Source organism: Ischnura elegans, chromosome X (assembly GCF_921293095.1).
Source record: "Ischnura elegans chromosome X, ioIscEleg1.1, whole genome shotgun sequence".
NCBI lineage: Eukaryota > Metazoa > Arthropoda > Insecta > Odonata > Coenagrionidae > Ischnura > Ischnura elegans.
In genome coordinates, this window is record NC_060259.1 from 97,797,528 (window position 1) to 97,813,789 (window position 16,262).

At 40.0% G+C, this 16,262-nt stretch overlaps 1 protein-coding gene across 1 annotated transcript in view; it reads left to right on the plus strand.

The window, feature by feature from the left end:
- LOC124171470 overlaps positions 1-11,928 on the plus strand; it is a 142,129-nt gene extending 130,201 nt beyond the window's left edge. The window contains exon 3 of the mRNA XM_046550642.1: positions 11,318-11,928. Coding sequence (XP_046406598.1) covers positions 11,318-11,925 — 608 coding nt within the window. The 3' untranslated portion in view covers positions 11,926-11,928. The remainder of the gene's footprint in view (positions 1-11,317) is intronic.
- The last annotated feature ends 4,334 nt before the right edge of the window (positions 11,929-16,262 follow it).

Consider the following 16,262-nt stretch of genomic DNA (forward strand, 5'->3'; position numbering starts at 1 on the left):
ATGAGAAATTGAGTAGTTGAACACATAATTTAATTTTTTACAATAAATGATGCTATTCATATGAAATACGTTGAATTATTTTAAAGCAATGTTAATGACATAATATATTACCAGTTTGCGTTTGTGCTAACGTTTCCTCTGGAATTATATCCTCAAGAAATCACCTAGCAAGCATTTTCTATTTTGAAAAATGTAATTGAAACCTTAAAAAATGTAGTTATTTATGAACCAAAGTATATCAAAATAAATATATAACCCATAATAAAACACAAAGAATAAATTCACCACTCTGCCATTAGTTTTCACCGCAATCCCAATCATGGATGTCCTCATCTGAAGTTGACTCCTCCAATACAAACTAGTTTCTGGTTTCCTTTGAAGCATTTATTTTAACATTTTCAGATGTGAAACTACCTCATGTTGGAGGATCATAAGAAATGAGCCTTTGGAATAGATATCCCATTTCAACTAAACGGGAAAATTTTCGCATTTCGCCTGGTATCATCTTATGTCTTGGTGGCGAGATTCCAATTCTCTCTCGGAAAGATGGGTAATTGATGGCACTGCTAGTTTTGCAGTTGATTGTCTACGAAACAGCACCCTGTGCACCGTGGGCTGCTTTTAGTACCGCTGGTGTAAATTCACAGATAGGGAAGCTGTTTCTCGGCAGTACTCGTTGAAATTTTCGTGATTTCTAATGTTATCTGAGGCTCAGAAATAAACATCGTGCAGTGTTCCGATTGTTAGTCATTCTAACCCCATGAAAAACTAGGCGTCTTACAACAAAACGCAACTGTAGCAAAACTCTTTAGTAAATTTTCGCAAAAAACCGGGAAATTTTTTTAAGATCAATTGACATTAATTTGACAGACGTCTCCAGGTCTAAAAAACTTAAAAGTAAAATTCTATCACCCATGTGGTCAATGATAATCCTTTAACTAGAAAATATCATGGTTTTTAAAAAGAATTTAATATTTTTGACCAGCGTTTTTAGATTTCAGCCCACTGTGCGGCGTCGACATTAGTCTGCTCTTAAACAAAGGCGCCAAGAGGATCACAGGTAAACGTCCCACCCGACGGACTTGTATTGCGCTCCACATAGCACTCAAGCAGAGATCCCTGCCACCGCCGGGATTAGAACCCGGATCAACTGACATGAAGCCAACAGTTTCGCCACCCCAGCAATGCTATTCCCTCGATTGAAATTGCTGGTTCTTGAACGGAAACAAATGTTTGGGAGTTGGAAGATGTTTGGAAACTTTCATTTATAGGAATTGGTGTAGCTGAAAGTAATGTTCATATCCCAGAACTTGGTATGCTCGAAGCGCCTTCACTAATCGTTTCAAATTCAGTCTCTGTACCAACACAATCCATCGGAAGGCCACGAAACTTAAACCAGGCTATTCTGGTTCCTTGTCTGATTATCACACTTTCTCCATTCTCCTCCACACATATCTCGAACGACTCCAGCCCATCTACGTCCACGTTTATCATTCACAGCCATACTCCACATCTCTATTCTCGTTAGCCATCCTCTCGAAGTCTTCTCCTTTGATCAACTCTCATTCTCCTAAATGCTTTTTGCCAGCTCCCTACATACATTGGTAAATTTCGTTTCTAAGCTTTAGAAATGCCCACCAATACTTATTGTTTTCATTAATACCAGTCACGGAAAAAAGCCCCTCAATTCTCTCAATGGCTGATGCTAATAACGCATGCAGTAACTCATGTATACCGATATTCCTGGTTCACATTAATCAAGGGTCATCAAAATGTAACGGACAAATTTTTCCTCTGAAAGGCGATACCATTTCAATCGTTCGGGAAACGGCATTGTGAATCGAACTCCATACTTTTTCATTTTGGGACCAATAAGGTCACAACCCTGCAAACTGTATTCTTATTTCTCAGGAAGATTTAGCTCGGGTTGAAGGAACAAGATGTGCCATGATGTAATTGGGTGGGTTTAGGATGGTGACAAGCGAACGAGTGAGCAAATACCCCTCCCCCGCTCGAAATTGCCGCAAAATTTAGGTAACTTGGCTATGCTGGCTTGGTAAGCGAAGCCTGATGATTTTTTTCTCCCGGTAGTATTCTTCCGTGAGTAGATTCATCATCATTGGTCAACAATCCTGAGATTGGTTTAACGCATCTCTCCACTCAATTCTCCTATCACCTCATCTGTTCACACCTACGTATTTCTTCTCTTTCACATGTCATCTACTTGTCTCTCGACGATTGTCTTCATCAGGTCATCATGTCATAGATTTATCAGAGAGAGGAAAATGTAGATTATCGAAGTTGACTTCTAAATACACACGAGAATAAATATATTTTCGAAATCTGTAATAAAATTTTGAATGATATTTAGGAGTCATTGCCATAATTTGGTATGATGGATTTGAAATAAAATTCAAAGTATTACTATTTTATGAAACACATAACAGAGAGAAATCGATCCTCAATGTACATTACCCTGTTTAAATTAGGTATTGACCTTCAGCAATGCACAAAATATTCCAACAAGTATAATGTTAGCGCTTCCCATAAGCGAGAGCACTTCACAGATATGGTGTTTTGATAATGGTTAATTTAGTCAGTACCCATACATCGCTTACCATACTTTCATAGGACGTCTTCAACAGTAGATCATAGCCTGTCGGTGCAAGGGTGGAACCTGAATGCACAATAATGAACATGATGATTAATACCTATATTGGCTGGGAATAAGTCTTTAAAACATCGAATGAAATTATATTGCATAGCTTTGATTTATTTTGCAGTTTGATTATACATGTATAATATTATTATATTACTGTTATTGGCATATTTACAATCTTCTGGACTGAATTTATGTTGGAATTTACCTTTCCTGAAAACAATTCAAGTATTTTTTAAATTATTAACGGAGTGCACATTAAGGATATGGATAAGTAGGGAAATTTTTAATTTATTTGGTCGTAGGTAATTCGTGGCGGATCTAAAGGAGGTCTTTGTGGACTATAGGCTTGCCTTATTGAGTCGAAACTTACCCAAAATAAAATCCAAATTTTCTGGGGAGTCGCCCGAATCCACTTCAGGGGGTGGGGGTGTTTCCCACTGACTCCACTGCTTGTGCCCCCAAACCCTTGGTCCAAACCGCGATCCGCCGCTGTTTAGCATGAAAATCGCGATCATTTTCCATTCCTTTTCTGTGATCGCTCTAATTATGGCGGAAACATTACCTATTCATGCGTTTATTTTCCCCGATGGATTCAGGGATGGGAAATCACCATCTCTTTCCACCTCTCGGCACGTCCATTTTTCCATCGCTGGTACTGTCTCTCAGCCAATCTCAGCACTTGCGCTAACAGCGACACTAACGCCATGTTTGGCTTTAAATGTAATTCAGAAAAGGATGGGTCGAGCGATCGCTCTTTAGGTCCCTGAAAAGCTATCGCTGGAGCTATCCCTCTGAGGGACGGAAATTGTGATCTTCATCGTCAGGATCTAGAAACAATGGAGGTAGTGTTAATTGCGGAGCATGCTATCAGTGCGTGATTAAGGATACATACGGAAGGTGATGATATCGTGTTTACTCTTGTATACCATGCGCGTTATTTTCCAAATTGCCTCCAAGAATAGGACACGCGTACACTTGATTATGCTGAAAAGTGGAAGATGACATATTAGATGTGTATATGTCGTACCAATCATTTTGTTTCCTTCCCTTTGTTGTGTCAGCCATTGGAGGCAAAAAATGAACCTTCTTAGAATATACCGAGATGAAGAATTTGTAGTCATACCTGATATCAGACTTTCCTTTTTCCAGACAGAGTTTCCTTTACGAAGCTTTTGCTGGAGCAATTATCGTTTCATCATAACCTAGATTGGCTGGATCTAATGGCTCAATTGAGCATTATTTTGGCATTGCTATGAGTTTCATTCCTCTGAAGGCATTCGAGATAATTATGGTGAGTTTAATCCACTGTTGCATCATAAATTAAATCGTAGAAGTAATTTATCATAAATATATTTCTGACTACTACATAACCTTTGATGATCTGTGGATTTATGATAACTCAAGCTCTTCAACGCCGCTTTAAAGCATGGCCTGGTCATAAGGCTCCGTATATTTTTAATTGAATATTTTATGGCAGAAATTTGTTTTTATTTTACCTCCAAACATTTCTCTAGCGAGATTTTGTGGCTTAATTGGCACTTAGTATGAGGTTTTCTTCTGTTATAATCAGTGGCGGGGGTGTTGAGGGTCCCCCCCCATTGGATCGAAACATATGCTAGATAAAATCGAAATTTTTGGAGGTTACCTCATTGTGCAAAAGTATTTAGCTATACGCTCCGGTAAATTAACCATTGTAATGAATTAAATTGCAAAATAATTTTAACTTAGGATCTATTTTACAGATTTTGGTACTAATAAAACGACCTAATACAAGTGCGAAGCAGCATCGGTATTATCAAAGAATAATCCTTTAACTACTGCTTTCAAGTCTTGAAAATCCCAAATTTTCAAAATCCCCTGGTCCAAACCTAGATTCACCATTGGGTTGAGAGGCACCCCCCAGTTCCCCCCCTATCCCCCTCCTTGGACCTATCCTGGATCCGCCACTGGTTATAATTGTAATTATTACTTCAACACCTAATTCTTTGACGATTCCTCAAGAGTCACATCCACCTACGTCTCGCTTTGCAAGATCATGGACATTGCGAGAAAATCACCGATTTGGTAAGTGCCATTTCTAAGTCGACCGGTGTGTCACTATGAAGCGAGTCCGTATCGTCTGCGCACCTACGTACCTTATGCGACTAAAAGTGAGAACGTTGGTGCTACCATGTGTCTAATCATGCCAGGAAAGCCTTTGGCCTGAAAGCTAATGTGACATCGTTTTTCCTGCTCTGTTCAGCTCTTAGTATCATAATTACATTTAGTACAAAAATACTTAAATATACTACTATACATACTTAAATAAAAAATGTAGTACTTCTCTGACGCTTTTAAGACGAAGTAAGCGTGCGCACCTCACAACCTTACATCGCTCACAGTAATGCGTATGATTGAGTACGTGTATGGAGCGTTGTATGTCATTGCTGTATCCACGTGTTTAAATTTTCCCACGTCCTTGTTTTTCATTTACTTTCTAGATGTAATGAGAGAACGTTCCTTATGAGGGCTTATTTCTCGATTTCAAAACAATAATCATCGTGTTGTTCAGCTGATATTCCTTACACATTGAGTAAAATTTACTCTTGTGTAATGGTACCATTAACTATAACAGTCTCCATCATTACAGCAATCTCTTCTCACTTTGTACTTGCGCAGGAGTTTTCGTTTGAGCATGCATCCGGTTTTATCGTTTCGGCGTCATCAGCTGTATTGTCATGTCCTTTCTCCACTGTCCTTTGTCTACAAAAATTCTGTGGATGTACCAAGTGTATGCTAATTCTTCTTACCATGGGTACCTTCCACAAATCAACGCCCGAAACCATTAATTTCATTGATAATGTCCGATTACGAAAACGTTTATGAATTAGTGCTTGAAAAGGTTTTTGTCCTCCTCATCATTTATTTCTTCTTCCACACTTTGTTGCGGTCAAGGTGGCTATTGAGGTCTAAAATTTTGTATGCGTGCCTAAAGTCGGAAAAAGTGTAATTCATACTAGAGAAAATGCACGCACGAAAACGTGGATTATTATTTCTGTGGATAGGTAGAAATATTAGTTATACTTTTTGTTTGCATAAAGTTATTTTACTTTCTTTTTTTTCGAAGACCTTGAAAAAAAGTTTAATTACCCTGTAAAGGAGCGTCTGATCCAATGAAAATTCACGGAAGACGTGTTTTCAGTCATTGTTAACCAATTGATTTACGATCCATATTACCCATCAAGTAATTTCAAGTGATCTATGCTTGCCACATGGATATAATTTCGACTTTTAAATTTTTGCAAGGAACATTTTCATAAGTTTTTCTGTATGTATACATTACTTGCTGATATGCTGTAAAATCAAAATATTTTAACTAAACTTTATGCACTGTTTTTTTCGTGTAAATAAGGATACAAATCCTTCAAAATTTATTCAATAACATCTTAGGAAAGCATAAAATAACACTATATGTTTGAGAAATAAATATTTGCCATCCAAATATATTTATTAAAAAATAGCCATATATTCGAATAATCTTGAAATATAATGATTCATTTTTATCATGGCTGCCAATATAACCCTAATTTCGCTCGAGAGAACACGCCCATTGATAAACGAAGTTGAGGAAAACTTGGAAAATGATGGAGGTTGATTTTAGCCTTGGCGAAGAAAAACCTAATATTCAAACATAAAGAGAGTAAAGATACATAATTTAACTGGATTGAAAATTGATGTACATACCTTTCGTACTTTATACCACTGTGATGTTTAGTAGTTTTATTGTCATTTTTAAATTTTATATGGAAACCGCCCATGGGTTGGATTAGTGTTGCGCAATTTGAGTATCAAATGTATTGATAAGAGTCATCTTTGAGGGACAGCTTAACCTTTGCACATGGACTGCAGCCTATACATGAATGTAGACATCACGAATATCATAATTGAGAATTCTGGGGTCGGGCGCTAAATGTGCCGTCACTCACCGCGCATTTAAATAGATATGGACTGTAAAAAAAATGGATTCAGAATGTTGTTTGTTCAGTCGAAAAGAGACTATAACGGCAGCGTTAGAACTTACTAATAGGTTAGTTGACTTTTAGTGTAATCTACTAGCTATGTATTCCTTAATACGTTTTTCTGAATTTATCTAGTGTTTCTAACCGTTGTTCGTGTTCTAGCTTCATAGACAGATTGCCTTCAAGAGTAGTTGGCAATTTTTGCCTTTGCATGAATATTGAAGTATATTTTTTTTAAGTATGCGTAACATTTTTACGACCTTGAGGTGTGCATGTGGGAATCCGCCTGCCAACTGGATGCTGGTGATTGATCGGCCCCGGCCAAACACATTGGAGATGGCACGCATGTAGATGTAAATGAGTTTATTAAATCCGCCACTTGCGCCGCTAACAGTTTGGCGATCCGAACTCCTCCGGGAAATACTCTATAATTTGAGGACTATAGCCGAAATTTAATTTCGAGTTTATAGTATAATCTATCAATTTCATAATTTTTTAATTCCATTCCTTGTGAGTACAAATTATTTATCGCAAATATAGGGTATAGATGAGTCTCAAACCCAAGCACCGCCGACCGAAATACGCTTTAAACACATTCCACTTCCCTATTCCTCTACCCTATTCACCAAAATTTAAAATTCCACGGCTCGATTATGATTTCAAGTGACCAATATATCTTCCTGAAATTATTTTTAGCGAAAAAACCAGAAGACAGCATTTAAGCTGGGAACTGTGGCTTTGACAACACCAACGGTACTTACTTGGACTTGGGAATTCCGCGTGGCTTACTTCATTGATAACCGAGTAATACGCAAGGGTGAATTGACAGCATGAATCAACCTTCTATGGGACGGACTAGAGCCTCCTGTATGCACGTCTACGTACAATAAACATAATCTACCCCGCAAGCCACTTAAAAGGCATGTGACGGGGGTCTTAGGAAACCAGGCGTCTACGTATGAAAAGCAAATGCTCAAACAAGATAGCGACTAGCATTTATTAAAGTCCTTCATGGTTGGGGGAAAAACGAATTCCCATATCTATCCGTTCAGCAAAATACATATCTTAATTTATCGCTTCTGTCGGACCTGGAAATATAGTGGGGCTCCAAGATGATGTTCTCCATGTAGCTCCTAAAGATATCAATTCTCAATCGTTCAAGCAATCTAAGCCTAGTAATGTAATCCTAGTAAGAAATGTACTCCCCATAGCAGATGCTTTAGACTTCATGTCTAGATCCCATCGCAATTCTCAATCGTTCAAGCAATCTAAGCCTAGTAATGTAATCCTAGTAAGAAATGTAATTCCCATAGCAGATATTTTAGACTTTATGCCTAGATCGCATCACATTAATTAGCTCCTGCTTCACATTGTTGCCTTCCTTGCCTTGGTTGACGCGGCCGTCAAGGAATCGTCTCTTCTGACCACGTGGTTTTCTTCCTCTAACATTGTCTCGAATCTCCACCCGAGGCCCACCCTCCACCTCCCCCCTCCACACCTATATCAATTTCGCGAGTCGAGCAGCAACGTTTTGCCCCCCCTCTCTCCCCGCCCCTCACCCCTCGCAGCCCCCCTGGCTCCGGATACTTTTTTCTCGCCGGCGACTACATTGAGTTGCATCGAGCAACATTGTAGTTACCACGCCATTTCGCCGATGAGAAGCGCTTCTGTCGACCGTCTCCTCGCTCAGTCAGTGTTCCTGCGGACGGGGAAGAGGTCGCAAGTTGAGGCAATGAATAGCGCCAACAGTGAGTGTTACTCCTTAAGTTTTGGTTTTGTTGGTTTGGTCCTTACCTCTGAATTTATTTGCATGTTTGCGCTTAAGGCGTCTTGTTAATATCTATACATATATATATAACTTTTTTGTTGTGTGCTAGGATTGTTGGTGGTGTTTTTCGGGAATTGCTGCGCAGGTAACATTTCCTTACTCGACGTTTCACTCCTCCTACTGGGAGCGTTGTCAAGGGAATGGGCGAATGGAAACGCTTCCAGTAGGAGGAGTGGAACGTCGAGTAAGGAAATGTTACCTACGCAGCAATTCCCGAAAACAACCTCCAACATTGATAAAAGAAGCTGTGAAAACCTTCATACGAAAGTGAACTAGGATTGCCTACAATAGTAATTTCTGAAAGCTCCCGTGTTCCTAATTATGTATCGGTGGCATAAGTACCTTCTAATAATGAATTTAACCGATATTTAGGCATGCGTGTACTTTGATGTCTTTAATACACATCTCTACGGTGTTTGGCAGGGGGGAATGCAGAATTATTTGACTTCCATTTATAACTCTTTAAGAAAGTAGTGTTTTAGCGTAGTTATGTCGAGCTATTAGCCTACACTTTTTACGTTTGGCGACCCTGTGGCATGTACAATTCGTTGGCACACCCTAAAGTGTTGCAGCTTGTTCGAAGGAAAATACATCATTATTTTCGGTCATTTCCTACGATTGGATTATAAAGCGCTGTATCTTAATTCGATATTATTATATGTTCACACTCGCAGTGGAAGTCGTCGTAAACAATACCTTATGTTGTGCTGACTGCGGTTGAACGATTTTATTTCGCGATGCGTAGATTATCGATGCCCACACGTATTTTTATGTTAATCATGGCGGTGAACAAATTGGTTATATCAATCGAGTATATGTGATTGCTCACGTTAATTTTTCACGTAGATATTCTTGTGATACCATTGTTAGGTACACTTCATGCACCACTCAGGCGTGGCTGGTTGTAGAAGTGGGGAGCTTCGGCGTAGAATACGATGAGAAGTGAAAGGCTAGCACGATATGTTGACGTATAGCAGCTATGCAACCTTGGATATGTTTCTTGAAGATCTACTTCCACAATACACTTTTTTCTTTACTTCCACTTGCAGATTCAGTTTTCCCTCGTGTAATTTTTTTCTCAAATGTATAAGTCCACGACTTACGAAGTGATTGATTATAGGTTATGCTGTTCAGTGGCGCCGGCTCCATGGGGCCTGAGGGGGCCTGAGCCCCCCAAAAATTTGTTATTGGGGGGGAAGAAAAGATGTCAGGCTTGTCGACTTTCCCCGGAGTGTCCAGATATCGAGATTAAAGTTATCAGGGTTTTAATGTTGATCATATGACTCATCTAAAATGCTTTAAAAAATTAAAACTCAGTATTTATCGAATTTCCCGGGACAACACCCCCAGTATGGTCCCCCCAATATTTTTTTTAAGTCGGCAGCCCTGATGCTGTTACTAGACTACAGCTCAATTTATTATTCTAAGATACTCATAATTCCACGGCTAGTGAGGTAAATTTCTCCTTTACATCGGATTCAAATGGAAAACTTACTTTACTGTGGTTCGATTTTATCTATCTATTTTCGTATGAAACAACAGTGGGTATCATTATTTGAATTCTTGAAAAATAACTTATATTTTGATAAATTTTAATTAGATGAGACGTCGATGAATGTAATTGTGGAAGTGTGGCATAGTATTAATGTAGCTCGTGTATAACCCCGATGGATTTGAAGTTATCGCTACCGAATGTAGTTATCATTACCATACTATAAAAGCAGTTTTCTTTGTATTGCGATGACAGTGAAATGTCCTGGGTCGGTACCTTAATTTTTGTGCAAGTGGAATGTTGTTTCATACTACTCGAGGAAGATAGAATGTCCCCGTTACAGCGCAATTAATGATGCTATTTATCGCCTAAAATATCTCAATTCTCTGCATTACTCACTCTATATTCGTTTATTCATTCCTAGTTTTTTCATGCTTATCTGTTTCATTATGATCTAAAAACACGAAATCTAATGGCCGGCAAACCAACGGTTGTTTAAGAAAATATTGCAACAAACGAGCCATCGTTGATGAATGTCGGTAGCAGTATGAATTAATATTAGGCTTTCGTTATTATATTGTTCAAATATCTTCAAAGCCAAGTAAACGATACGCTTGAAATATTGCGTGTATATGCATTAGAGAATTTCAGAGGGAATGCCCGCATTACAATGAGTTCAATTACATGTGACTGAATCGTAGGTAGGATTTTTAGTTACGCCGTGTAATTTAGTTGAAGATTGTTTTCAATCTCTTGCTTGCGCGATTACGTGACTCATGATACCAAAGCCTGAGCATGATTGACAGCACTGTTGTGTATCCTTATGCAGGATTTATATATGACAATTATTCATGGTGCATTTAAATCCAACCGAAGAAAATGCGGAATTTTCCAAATGATAATCCAGTTTTTGTTGATTTTCTGTCCTTGCCAAACTCTTTGAATGAGTACGGTGCTCATGATGCCTACATGTTTGCGTAATCGTCTCATAATTATCACCCTTGGAAGTTCCCTGACGAGTTGCCGACAGTTTCCGGAGACAAGAAATTTTCTTAGAATTTCTTAAAATGCTAACTGTTCGTAGAATTACTTAGTCCATGCGGTTTTGACATTATTACATTCGCGATACAAGCCTTTGATTGCCCCTCTAGAACTTTTCTGACAAGTTGTTGACTGTTTACGGAGAGGGAATGGTCAGGGCGGTCATATAATGACTTTTCCCGCCCGCTGTGTATGTAATTGGCAATACAGTCCCATGAGTAGCGTCATGGAAAAACTCCGTCGAGTCGTTTACTCCGACAGCGTGCCCCTAAGAGCGCTGATCGTGTCTTTTGCAGCTTCCCAGCCATCCATGTCGGCTCTACCCGGTCCGCCGGTGGGGTCGATCCAAGAAAAACCTTGTTGGGTGTACCCCGCGAGTCTCATGGCGTCTCGTTTTGGCCTGCGGCGGAAGCCCATGGATCCAGTGTTGGCCTTTGTTCGGCGGGAGATCACGGCCAGTCCCATGTCCAAGATGCTCATGGCGGTGCCGGACCCAGGCGAGATAGTCCGCGAGGGAGGCCGGGAGTGTTACGTCCTCCCGAGCGGACATCGATTCAACCTGTCGACCCGCGACCCGGCCGCCGAGGGCGAGGCCAGTGGGGAGGAGAGCCCTCCGCCCCCAGGTGAGGCGGCCGCGGCGCGGAGGGTGCGGCGCCGCACGCGCACCTGCCGCTGCCGCGACTGCCGCCGCAACCTGTGCTACATGCGGATGCGGCTGAATGGGAGGGTGCTGCCGCCGAGGTGGAAGAACCAGGCTCCGCCACCGCAGCCGCCGTCGTGGCCCGCGCCCCGACCCAGACCGGCGCCCCCCATGCAGCCTCCGTCTCGCCCGCGAAGGAAGCTGAGGCCCCGCTCGAAGGTCCTGCCGCCATCCGCGGTACAGACCAGAAGAACCACTGCATAGGAGACCTTGGTAGTAATTGCATCTTATATATTCATTTATCATATATACTTCATTGTACTATATATACTAAGTACTTCATTCATTCACACGACGCTTCAAGCGCAAACATACAAATAAATTCAGAGGAAAGAAACAAAGGGATAGGAAAATATAATGATAAAAGGGCGAGGACAACGATGCTGTGATAGATGGAAAAGGCCAGAAATCAGAAGATAAAAATGCGGCCTGACTGGGACTCGAACCCAGTCTTGTAGGTCAAAACTTCCCGCTGTGTAGATCCTTCTTTTAGTGGAATGCTGCCTTCGTCTGGACTATTCTGCTGATAATTTCTTTCTTACTTCTCCCGCCGCTAGTTATTTTGCCTCCCAAATAACAGCATTTATCCATCCCTACCAGTTTTCCTTATAATCTACAGAAAAAAAAATTGAGAACATTTCGCATGTATACTACTGGCTGTATCAGACGCCGCTTACGTGGAATTTAGCGTAATCACGAATAATTGAATTGCAATTAAGGCGCGCAGTGATGCTTCATTATTTCCAACAGATCATCAGATGGATAACTTATAATCTCTGCTCATTTTTTCCACTTCTGAATGCAGTCGGGGACGTGTAATAACCCCATCTAGTGGCTGAGTTTCGAAGCCATCAATTCGTACTATATTGGTATCCGGGAAACCATTTCACCATACCTACTATTACAGATGATCATTTGTAGGGTATCAACGTGCCGTTAAAATCGGGTTCGGGTAGGTATGGCGGCTGGTCCTGCCCTCCAGCCTAGTCCTCCCACCAAGACGGTCCGAGTTCAAATTCCGGCGGAGACAGAAATTCTTCAGAGGGCTCCAGTTCCCTGCTTGATTGCTTTTCGGAGGGCACTTGAAATGCAGCACTCCGTCCGTCGGATGGGACGTTAAGAGGAGGTCCCTTTGGCGCCTTCCGATAAGAGCAGGACAATGCCGACGCCGGGTTTCTCTCCACTATTCTCTCCCCAACCTTTCCCTCGTGGCGCAAATGACGTTAGCTCTCGGTCGTCCCCTCCAAATTCCATACCATGCCATTAAAAATAACACAGTTAAGTATCATAAAATATTTCATTAAAAACTAGATATATTATTTTGATTTTTTTAATTAGACCACGAGCGTTTAGTGGGCTCCCAAACTGCTCTTATATAGTCTATGCGACCTTGAGGCTGAAACCTTTTGAGATCCATGTCGTAGACGGAAGAAATCAGCTGAAGGCGACAAGGGTCAATGTGCTCCGTGGAGACATCCTAAGTTGTGTCCCGATTTTCCAATTAGGGTCCGAAATCCCAGGATTTGGGCAGAATGCCATCTTGGAAGGGTGTCCCTATACGTTAGGCAGCATAAGGGAGCGAATTCAGGCCCCCCTATTTGCCGACAGATTTGGGTATCGACGAGTGCATCCTTTTCCCATGATTCAAAGGGTGGGAAGCGTCTTTGGGAAGGCTATTCATCTTGCTTTTACAGAACAACTTCAGTTGTTTCATTTTAATAAAATTTCTTGCTCTTATGAACATTTTCGATGACTAGTGCTGAAATTGTCCCTGCAGTGATGGCTATAAAGGTGAGATTGGAGAGAACTGTGACAGTTCTCTGCAAGGAACTTTACAAATTAAAACAGGATTATTTTTCTTAATGAATTACAGTACTATGAATAAATAATGCATCACGGTTTACCCATCCCTCTTTCGGGGTAATCACTCGCGATGCGGATGGTGACGATTTAATCTCCTAATCGAATGCCTGTGAATACAATGCCTGTGTGGAGTCATCCTTAGGTAGGAAACCCGTGTCTATTGCTAGTGTGTCCTCACCAGGGTCGTGGAATGCTTGGTCTCGTGAAAATCTGGACACACTAACGCTGTTGCTGTAAGTACTGCTGGACTGTCTCTGTTGGCACAACTGTTTGATAGAAAACAAATCGCTGACGGCACTAAAGAGAATATGAATTCCTGATGAAATCGATCTATTCGGCTTTCACTCGGTGAAAATTCATGTTGAATGAAGATGTACAGCATTTGCATGTTTTCACAGATTATATTATTATATACATAAAAATATATTATCATATTAACATCAGCTTATTAAAATCACATGTCTGATTCCACACACTTTTATTTACACCGACCATGGTTTCGGCAACTTGTGCCATTATCAACCTTGATATCAACCTTGATAATGGCACAAGTTGCCGAAACCATGGTCGGTGTAAATAAAATTGTGTGGAAACAGACGTGTGATTTTAATAAGCTGAATATCAAAGATTTCCACCGTATCACGCCGGACACTGTATCTTTTCATATTAAAATCTGTCAAAATTTACAACGATTGGATCATTGAGGATTTCCTTTGCAGATGTTGAGGCGAGCAGTGACCTGTGCATGACGCGCAGAGACTGAACTGCGAAGAAAGTTGTATCTTCTATCTTGTCGCAAGCGTAGAGAAATAAAAAGTGCCATACATTCTATTCCTGGCTGACGAGTTCCACGCACGAGTTTAGGTATTAGATGCTTTAAGCAAGACTTTGACTCCGACTCTGTGAGAAATTATTGTTTTTGTGATCAAACGAGATCAATACATACATATTACCAGCCAAAGATAATATACTCTAGAAAGATGGGTATCTACGTGTTAAAAATTACGCACTAATTGTAAGTTTTGGCCGCCTGCAGTGGCTACCTAAATTTTACGACGGCCAAAGGAGTAGCTTCGGCTATCTTAGAGCGCGAAATTCAAATTGGATAGCCTCTTTCCCCTCCCCCCTTTCCCAGGGATTACTAACATTACTACTTTTACAATTCGAGCCAATGACCCGTTATCATAGCTGATATTCATTAAGGTTCACTAATGTGAAAACACTATTAAAAAAATATTTGAGTTATGCAAAGAATATTTTTTAAGATTTCTTGCATGTATTACATTGTGATCATATTTCAGTACCCTTTGACACTGAGAAATAAAATGATGCAAAAAAATTATACAAAAACATGGGATTATATCGAAAAATGTGAAGTAACATTCAAATGCGGAACAGAAAATTTTGAGAACTACACCTCAACATTAATAATGAAATGAATCCCCAAGGGTGCGATTCATAGACGGCACTTTAGACTAAAGTATACTTTATCCGGGCTAAAGTCTGCTTTCTCCGTTTCATAAACGCCACTTCAGAAGAAAAATGGCCGAATCGTCGCTTTACCATAAAGTGGCCAACCGGAGCTCACTTTAGGGCTAAAATGTCCTTTACGGATGAATAAATAAGGCCGCACCGGCTGTTGAAGTTGAAATATGAAGATATTTGGGTTACGGAAATTCATTGCAATTAATTTTTTGGTGAGAACACAGCAGCAGACAGGCGCGTTTCAAGAAATAAGCAGACACGTAATATGTCTCTTTTTCCCTAAAAATATATCGAGTCAGCATTGATGGAGATGATCCATTACTTAAATTCTACAGTTGAACTCTATCGGTCGTTATATTACCTAGGAAGTTTATATGATTATGTGATAATTACAGCACAGTAAGTGGTGTAACAGGTTGGCTTAATTTATGTTGATTTTGAATGCAAGCAAATTATTAAGTTCTTAGGTTATTTATGTGTTTATATTCAAGAATTTCCCTTAAAGATATTTGAAATGATTGCAAAATTCTGTTTATATTGGCGTCAACGGTCTTCGTAAGCAAAGACTTGATTTTCTTGTAATTTTCATTCGTTTCAATGTATTATTTCCGCATGCCTCCATATCACGTTTAACATGTTTCTGCCACTTTGAAACTAGAGAGTTTTTTTTCGTTTGTCGACTACGCATTTGAATGTTTACAATGATGATATAGGTTCTCTTCATGAAGGGCAGCAATAACAAAGTAAAGCATACTTTCCTTCATAATCATAATATCTGCAGCAAAGCAATATTTTCTCGAGGATGCAGGATTGTTATGAAATTTTCTTTACACGGCATCATAGACTTCATTGAACGTTTTTACTTCAAAATTCGTGAATGGATACTTGGTGTTAGAAATTCACATATGTAGAGGCATCATTTGGAGTAGACACAGAGACATTTATTGATATAAATCTATTCTCACATTCAACATGTTTCATTGCGTGGTCATGCATTCATTAGTTTTGATGATATAGGTATTCTTGAGTGTCCATTTCTTTAGTATATACAGCCCCGTACGTTTACATTCCAAGAATTAAAATATTGGTAAGCACAAAAGAATTCAATACACACCCATACCTCCTTCAAAGCATAATGAGAATATATAAAACGAGAAAATGCAGCTTTATAAAATCTTTGCGCAATACAACAC